General features: G+C 45.6%; 1 protein-coding gene across 4 annotated transcripts; it reads left to right on the top strand.

The window, feature by feature from the left end:
* The first annotated feature begins 1,193 nt into the window (after window positions 1-1,193).
* LOC139760078 (ionotropic receptor 21a-like) lies at window positions 1,194-8,608 on the top strand. 4 transcript variants are annotated; one of them, XR_011715227.1, is made up of 14 exons: window positions 1,636-2,187; window positions 2,294-2,482; window positions 2,878-3,085; window positions 3,262-3,432; window positions 3,554-3,794; window positions 4,058-4,251; window positions 4,615-4,722; window positions 5,196-5,360; window positions 5,588-5,728; window positions 5,959-6,113; window positions 6,311-6,424; window positions 6,982-7,192; window positions 7,546-7,647; window positions 8,121-8,136. XR_011715227.1 is itself a non-coding variant. In XM_071682878.1 (14 exons), the coding sequence occupies exons 1-14, from the start codon at window positions 2,165-2,167 to the stop codon at window positions 8,250-8,252; spliced, it is 2,025 nt and encodes a 674-aa protein (XP_071538979.1). In that variant the 5' UTR covers window positions 1,893-2,164; the 3' UTR covers window positions 8,253-8,608. The 4 variants fall into 4 exon arrangements, 1 of the variants encoding a protein (XP_071538979.1); XM_071682878.1 differs by having other exon boundaries at window positions 1,893-2,187; window positions 6,982-7,063; window positions 8,121-8,608; XR_011715228.1 differs by lacking the exon at window positions 5,959-6,113 and having other exon boundaries at window positions 1,194-2,187; window positions 8,121-8,137.
* The last annotated feature ends 429 nt before the right edge of the window (window positions 8,609-9,037 follow it).

Below are 9,037 nucleotides of genomic sequence, written 5' to 3'. Positions count from 1 at the left end.
GGTCAATCAACCTCACCGCGAGCAACACTGCTCTGGCTTCTGGGCTTCGCTCGGCAGCGTTCCCTGCGAAACATACAGGGATCTCAACGCCTTCTGCATGTTGCCCGGGCAATCACCTGCAGTCTGAGGTCTACATTATCACCCTCTGAAAGTTAGATAAAAACTGATGGAAGGATTTTTCCATCGAAGGCCCAGCCATTTGTTCCTAACGCTACCTTCCTCTCGTATATGTACTGAAGCAGTATTTAGTGAGATTTTCATTTTTTTTTTAGGGCCTGTGGTATCTAACAGCCGAGAGAAAAAAAGTTTACTGGTTGCAGAGTTATTTTCTTGGTGATTTCTTCCAAGGCGATATGTAATTAGCACTTACGTGTTGCTGTGTTGTCCTTTTTTCACCGTGTAACGAAACCTCAACCAAATCGGTAAAATCTCGTTCGTATGTACTTTTCATTAAGATATCTTACGAAATGGAGATGTACATATACGAACAGATATTGGTTATAGCTAGAGGCAAAACAAAGCATATCTGAGAATGAACCAAAGGAACACACATGGACACTTAAAGGAAAAGAACACTGGCCGCAAATTACAACTAAAGCCCTGATACACATTATTTCCTCTCACCGTGAAATATGCTGAAAGTCCACGGCTGTCAACAGATAGTTTGTCCTTCAAATGTGTGTCGTCGAGCCTCTCTAAACCAAGATATGGCGTCAAGGGTTCTACGTGGCCTTGCCACCTGGCGGTTGCTGACTGAAACCTCCCGCATAAACACGGCTCAATCAGCTGACGGTCGCCATCCACCTACTAATTGGTTCATTTCTCTTTTTCCAATTGTTTTCCTGATCATCCACGAAATCTATGTACCTTATGATGTAAGAATGTGCTAATTAAGTGTATGTTTTGTGATGCAAATAAAAATAAAGAGAATGACATGTTTGAAGAACTTACCAGATGGCATTCTAGGAATCCGTCCTCTTACAGTTTATTTATCAAGAGCATTTGTTATATATCATAATGCATAAGTAGATATAAAGGGTATAATGATCATGTATGATAATTTGACGAGAGCGCATGTGTTGTTAGAGACGGGCTGCTTAGCATCCCCGTAACTCCAGTCTTCTTATATGTATAAATACAAAGTAATACTATAATCTCCACTCCCCCCCCCCCCCCTCTCTCTCTCTCTCTCTGTGTCTCACTTCGTATATCACCTCAATCATTTCCTTGATATCTTCCCAAAACGTTAATCTCCTATGAACGTAGAATGTCAAAAGTTTAGACCTCATCGATTACCTGTCCCACATGACACGACCTTCAGCAACCACTCGGGTCCCGGGAGTAGACCTATTGGGGCTCCCACGACAATCAGCGTTCCAGCATTTGGCGAATGTGGCCGTTAGGAATAACGTATTCCCTGAACAGTGATGTCGGTTGCCCATAAAGGAACAATGACCCTCTGGAAGTAAACGGATACTAAGGCTCATTTGGGCCGACGCTACGAAGTCCATTAAGAGTAATGTCCCTCTCGTGGTCCCAGACCTCGAGGAGCTGTGCTCTTTTAGGGAGTTGTCCTTAGAGAGAGAGAGAGAGAGAGAGAGAGAGAGAGAGAGAGAGAGAGAGAGAGAGAGAGAGTTGAGGTCGATTAGGGGAAGGCGGCAACCATATTTCGGCCAGGACGAGCTGGCAAAACGAAACAGTCTCGTTTCTGTAGTGAACTCTCATCACTCCTGCTTCACAGACCAACGTTAAGAATGAAGAAATCGATAGCCAGGTCTCACGAGGGCCGGTGAGGGCAAACTTCACTTCATTCGCCAGACAAGTCGTCCCCACCACCAATCTCTCACACTCTAAAATTGATGCAAGAAAGTCATTTTTTTTTTTTTTTTGCCATACAAGACTTCCAGGAAATTATGAAGATGAACAATATTCTATGGCTATATGTATGATTTTGTGAATCAGTTATATATAACTTAAGATCACATATACGTTTCATGTTGATGAATGTCTATTTTGACCTTCTGGTTCAATCTGTGGACGAAGAAAAATGGAGGATTGAGGAGGAGTCTGGATCCGGCAACCCTGATGCCATGTAGGTGAGAGACGACGTCTTGAGGTGGCCAGTCTGCTGCTGTTGCTTGCCCAACAGGGAACCTGGGTCGTGATGCCTCCATACCCACGTGCACTGTGAGTACAACTAACCCAGCAGTCTCTGAAGTCGAGGATGTGTTCCAAATTGTAGCCGACTATCTGGAGGAGGTTCATGAGAACTCACGTACCACGCTCCGTGCAGGGTTGTCCTGGTGAGTGTGGTGGTGAATGTGTGGGGCGCCGTCACCAGTCCACCTTCTGCCATCCTGGATGTTCCTGGCTCACCGGTGCCGACGCTACCAGCCCAATGGGCCGCCCTCCACGATGGTGCAACCCACCTCCCCAGCAGTAGCGGCTCCCTGCCGCTCGTCGTTCAGTACATAGTGCACAGGTGAGGCACACACGTCCTGACTAGGGGGAGAGACGAAGTGAAAGATATATCTTCAGCTTTTAACAGAACCGTACGACATCCTCTGGCAGAACTTTAATCTCTTAATTCATAGAAAACTACGATCACTCCCCCTAGCCACCTAGAGAACTATAGTTTCTCCCCAGAACCCTAGAGAGCTATGATCTCTCTCTCTCTCTCTCAAACACACACACACACACACACACACACACACACACACACACCTTCCTAGAGAACTGAACAATCTCTCCAACAGCTTTCTAGACAACTGTAGATCCCTTCCCTAACCTCATAGAAAACAACGATCTCTTTCTTAGGTTTCTAGGGAACTATGATATCTCCCTCAACATCCTAGAAAACCATGATCTCTTTCTCAGTTTCTTAGAGAACTGTGGTCTCACCTTATTCTATGACCGACGGGATGACTGGGGAGACGTGAAGGAGATCCTGAACATCGTGGGTCGTCCGCTGATGGTGTTCGCCTTGGAGGACCTGCCTGACGGAGGGGGAGTCCTGGTGCTGGCGAACGACACGGAGATCCCAGTCTTCAGCACCTGCTCTGCCTACATCCTACTTTCACAGGAGGTGAGGCCCAGGTTGATGTGTGTGTGTGTGTGTGTGTGTGTGTGTGTGTGTGTGTTACCCCGTCTCTTAACCTTATTTAGATATGTATAAAGATAGAAATATCTCTGCCCACCATCTCTCTCTCTCTCTTCCAGTTCTAAAGGTAGAGATATATCTCTTTCTATCTCCTCCGCTAGCCTGAGGGCCTGCGATCACTGGTGTTGTCTGAGGAGTTTCGGACACAGCTGCACTACTTAGGTCGCTTCATCTTCGTGACCGGGGAGGGGATCGGGTCAGCTAAGGTCATCCTGGAGAATGAGGTCATGGCCTGGCGGCCTTACGCTCTCGTTATCTCGAAGGTTTCAAGGGTCAGTGACCACAAATACCCTTTTCATAGTAATGAAATTGATTTGGCCAAGAAAAATAACTTGCTGTGTTTGTTTAGGGTTGAGGAAGATTAAGAATGCCTTTCCTCTTCTCACTGGGTAGGGGGATGTGGACCAGCCTGGCCATGAATACGAGGTATGGACCCACCACGTGTTCCGGGACGACGTGGCCGACCCCGTGTACCTGGTAGAACGGTGGCAGCACGGCCGCCCCACCAACCAAGCCCACCTCTTCCCCGACAAGCTAGAGAACTTCCACGGCAGCGAACTGCGAGCGGTCACCTTCGAACACGCCCCGTCCATCGTGGACGTCCATGATGGAGTAGCCGGACACCACTACGACGGTGGGTGGGATGGACACCCACAGGATCCCGGGATATCTGACCAGAAGGTCACCTGGGGAAGGTCATGGCTTTATATGATATGGGATAGCTTCATCATCACTCAGGTGCTATCATCGCCTCGGTCTTGTTAGAATCCTCACCGAACTGGAGCGATATACTTGTATTGTCATATGCGTAGCCCATATACACTCTCTTTCCTGTGCGTGAAAAATTACCAGTTAATTCTTTCAAATGATGTGAATACTCAGCAACTTCTTCTGCAGGTATTGATATCCGGCTGCTGCAGATACTGTCCGGGGCGCTCAACTTCCTCCTGAAGATTGTGAACCCATCGGACGGGGGAAAGTGGGGGTCTCCGTTGGCTAATGGGTCTTGGTCGGGCTTGACGGGTGACTTGACTCAGCATCGGGCGCATATGGGTGTCGCAAACCTCTTCATCCACATCCACTATCTCGAGGTGTGTTACACACACACACACACACACACACACACAGACGGGGGCCACACGATTGTAAAACTCTCTCCTCAGTACAGTACAAATAGGTAGTTGAAATAGGTATATCATTAACTTATTCGTAATGGACAGTTCCACTGAAAACGTATTTTCCCGTCTGTCTACATTTCAAGTCGCCTGTCGACACATGAAAAGTAAAAGCTCTTTAACCTATTCTGATGCGGTGAGTCTCTGACTGGAGATCTGGTTAAGGATGTAAGATATCTCTTAAGGTAAGCGGCTGAGGAGTGTGGATTCTATCCATGTGAGGTTCTAGCTGTTACAAGTCTGAGACGTACCTGAGGTGTGGCTACCTGTTGTCTGCAGGTGGTGGACATGACGGTGGCCTACGACATGGAGTTCGGATGCTTCATCACGCCGCTGCCCGAGCCCCTGCCACAGTGGATCGCCCTCATCTACCCCTTCACACCCCAGGTACTACTACTATACGAAGGGCTAGGGAGCCTTACCCCTGGCTAAGCAAGGGAGAAGTGAAGGATAAGAAGGGAAGCAGTATTACCCTGTCGACGCTACTGGGAGTAGAATTACAGAATGTCTCAGAAGTTAGAGCTTTTGGGTAGATTTCACGTTTACGTTTAGGTCAATAACTGTTCATACGTACAACATGCCAGAAATCTGAGCTCACGTGTGCAAATTATACGTAATTTGAAGATTTCTTGAGCTAAAGGTAAATACTTAATTCTATCTTTGAGTCGAGTCTTTTGAGACACTTGTTACAACCATAATATTAATCCTGGGGAGTGAGATATAGTCTGAATGTAAGTACAACTAAAGGTAAAGTATGAAGTTTGCCTGAGAGTCTGGATATATTCATACCCACAGGGAAATGAAAAATGTGTTGATTACCACCAGTGTGAGGCAGTGAACGGGGTGGATTGACCCTGCAGGTGTGGATGACGGCGATGGTCTTCCTCCTGCTGGGGACACCTGTGCTCTTCCTGGTCTCCCGCGCTTCCCATCGCCTCCTTCATGATGAGACCTCCTGGGTCACAAGTTTCAGCCAGAACGTCTTCTACGGCACCGGCATCTTCTTCGGCGTGGGGATGCCCCAGGTGAGGCCAGGGGAATGTAGTCATGTCTCACAAAGTTGCTACGGACGACAGAACGATCCTGTGGCTATGAGTGTTGACCTTTAGTGCTGAAGACAGTGAAGGAATGCTATTCACTACACATCCGTTGTGGATGTGTAGTACAGTGTAGCATTGCTGATGTAAGCCATATGGAGAGATGTAGAGTGTGACCTCGTATGACCTCACCTGCTGGTGATCACTGACCCCAGGTACCTCGGAGTGACGTGACCAGGAGTTACTTCATCATGTGGGTGTGGTATGGGCTCCTCATCACCGTGGTCTACCGCTCTTCCCTCACTGCCTTCCTCACCATCCCCCTCACACAGCCGCCCATCGATACTCTCCAACAGGTATTCAGTTTTAGACTCATAAATTGTAGAGGATTGGATGATTCTAGATGTCAAGGATCTAGTTAAGCTGTTGGTATCTTTAGCATCCGATTTACCTTAGAAGTCCTGAATCATCTGCTTCGCCAGGTGGGTAGAACCCTTCTAGAAGGAACTGTTTGTTAATGTCTTGCACAAGTGGAAAGTCAGGTGAGGGTGCAACGCGTTTCGTAAGGCTGTTGTTTGACCTGCAGTTGGTGGCGTCGTCGCTACCAGCGTGGGGGGCGACGGGCCTCACCTTCAAGAAGATGCTGCAGGAGAACCCAGACCCCATGGTGCAGCAGCTGGCCCTCCGCTACCAACCCGTCAGCGGTGCTGAGGAAGGTATCCTGCTAACCGCACAGAGGAAGTGAGTAGGGCGTTTTGCTGGGAGAACACACACACACACACACACACACACACACACACTTGAAGGTTACGAGAACACGAGAGAACAACTTGTAGAGACCTACTAGGACTCCACAGAACAGTAGAGAACAACCAGCAGATACCTGCAGAACATGAGATAACAAGTGACTGATACCTACTGGTACTTCCACACACCAGGTACGCCATGATGGAGAACCGTCAGTTCCTGGAGTACATGATCGCCACCAACTACACCAACAGACACGGGGAGGAGACCCTCCATGTGATGCGAGAGTGCTTCCTGCCCTTCAGGTGAGGACCACCACAACCACCACTACCACCACCACTAGACCAGGTCGCGAGGGCCATCTCTCTGTCGACCAGGTTGTTATGGGTGCTATTCCTCGACCAGGTCATGAATGCCAGCTCTCCAGGTCAAGTTCTTACATACTAGATAATTAATCTATCCTACAACTTTCCTCCGTTTTAAGATAGACTTTATCCATCGTAATATAGTAAGAATAATTGGACGAATCAGTCTACCTATTACCACTCTGGTTTAAGAGGACCAAAAAGACCCATGATGTGAGTCAAGTACGTCTGTTCACATCCAAATACCATTTTCATTTTAGAATATTGTGGCAGGCATTCTGACTGTGTACCTTCGCACAACACATGAACAACGATCTCTCTTCAAGAGGCCGGGAATAATTCACCTCAACTCCCTGAACACGACGCGATATATTCTTTAGTTCTAGAAGCCAAAAAATATTGTTTTATGGTATCGGATTATACCTGGACGTATGTATACATAACATGACCTACTACTAAGACGTCTGTCTCATCCCAGTGCCTCGTCATCTCTTCAGGATTGGAATGGCCATGCCGAAGAAGGCGCCCTACAAACCGAACTTCGACAAGGTCGTCACCAGGGTCGTGGAGGCCGGGCTGGTGAGATCCCTACCTCATGATGATCATCATCTCGTGTAGACTGGCAGCTGCTGATGATATAGGATCATAAGATCTGTTTACTAGTGCTCAGTGAGCATGCCTTTAAAGCCAACGATGGCTGACGAGCTGGTATCATCACACTGTGTTCTTTTTCGTATCATCATTATCATTGTTATTATTATTACTATCATCATTATTATATCATTTTTATTATTATCATTAATATTATTATTATTATTATCATTATTATTATTATTATTATTATTATTATTATTATTATTATTATTATTATTATTATCTTTATCATTGTTATTACTTTTGGTATCATTATTAGCCTTAAGATGTTCCATTTCTATTCTTCCTTTGAAAATGTATTATCTTATCATCTTTCTCACCTTACCATTCCCCACGGAGGTATATTACCCTCCCTATCATCCTGCAGGTCATGTTACCTCTCACCCTACCTACTTACCTACCTACAGGTTCGGAAGTGGTTTAGTGACATCCTATTTAACAGCAGGAGGCGAGGCTCTGAGGAGGGAGAGGGAAACAGGAGTGTCACCCTGACCATAGATAACCTACAGGTAATAACAACTCACTGAGTGTGAGCTGCATTGTATGATGATGTAAGTATGGTGCTTGTGAGTCATTCACAAAGTATCGAGTTTGTGAGAAAAGTTTAAGAAGTTAGTTTGAAATGTGTATACTCACAAGTATAGTTTCCGTCTCTCATAATGACTCAACTGAAATAAATCTGAGTCATTCATAAACTTTGAGTCATTAGTAATTTCTGTTAAAATCTGAATCATTTACAAAGTTTAAGTTCCTTAAATTATTAATCATTTACATAGTTTGTGTTACTGAAATCCTGTATTACTTGCAGTGTTTGAGTTACTCAAAATCTGAGTCATCTACAAAGTGTGAGTTACTAAAAATTTGAACTGCATTAAGAAACTGATTCACTCAAAGTCTGACTCATCTTCGACACATTAACCATTACAAAGTCACTCTGAAACCTTAGTTCCTCGCAAGATCATGTCACTTGCCAACTCTGCAGGGGGCGTGGCTGGTCCTGGGTTCTGGCTGGCTGGTGTCTGTGGTTACGTTTCTGGTGGAGGCTTTGGCGAGTCCCGTCCGCCGTGGGGTGAAGGACACTCATTCCGGCACTGAGGAGAGGAGCAACGCCTAGGGACTCATGCTGGCAGACTGAGTCTAGCTTGTGACATGAGATGTCAAACTTTCCTGGTAGTGACAGAGGACAAATGACTCACAAAATCTGTAACTACAGACTCTTGTAACTAACACCTCACATCTCCCCGTGACGAGTGACTGAGGGAACATCACCACCCAGTGACGAGTGATGAGGGAATCATGTATTCAACAACATGAACCTATCATCATACATGGTTATGAATGTTTTCGTTGTATCTTGACTAACATTAGTTAATAAAATGGTCACATCATGGTTGGTAAAACGGATGGTAGATACAGAATAACAAAAGTATTTCAGTAACAAAATTTGTATCCAATAAATACTTGCAAACAGTTTACGACAGTTCTTATGGTAGATTTTTCTCCTCAACATGATGGAAAGTTATGAACAACACAGAGAACGGGTTTGATGCGAATAATCTGTTGGTCAGAAGACAATGATGTTTCCTTCGATCCTCAATGATGTGCCCTTGATCCTCACTGAATTGGAATTAAGAGTTTTGTTTGAAGAGATATAGAGAATCACGTTATAAACTGTATGTAAGTCAGATTTCAGCGAGAGTGAGAAGAGTTGCTGTGTGATCCTCTTCATGCCAGCCACTCCTGCTGGGTGATCCTGTGAGGTCATCGTAAAGAACCTGATTATTTACGTCACGAGAATAAAAATGCTGTGTATCCACATCATGAAAGTAAAGATGCCTTTGTTACAGTAGTAAAAAGGAAAGTTTGTTAATGGTATTTACAATGATGATCCTATCTATC

The sequence above is a fragment of the Panulirus ornatus genome, chromosome 35 (assembly GCF_036320965.1).
Source record: "Panulirus ornatus isolate Po-2019 chromosome 35, ASM3632096v1, whole genome shotgun sequence".
NCBI classification, from domain to species: Eukaryota; Metazoa; Arthropoda; class Malacostraca; order Decapoda; family Palinuridae; genus Panulirus; species Panulirus ornatus.
Note: the sequence above shows the minus strand (reverse complement) of the source record. Positions and strands in the feature narration are given on the sequence as shown.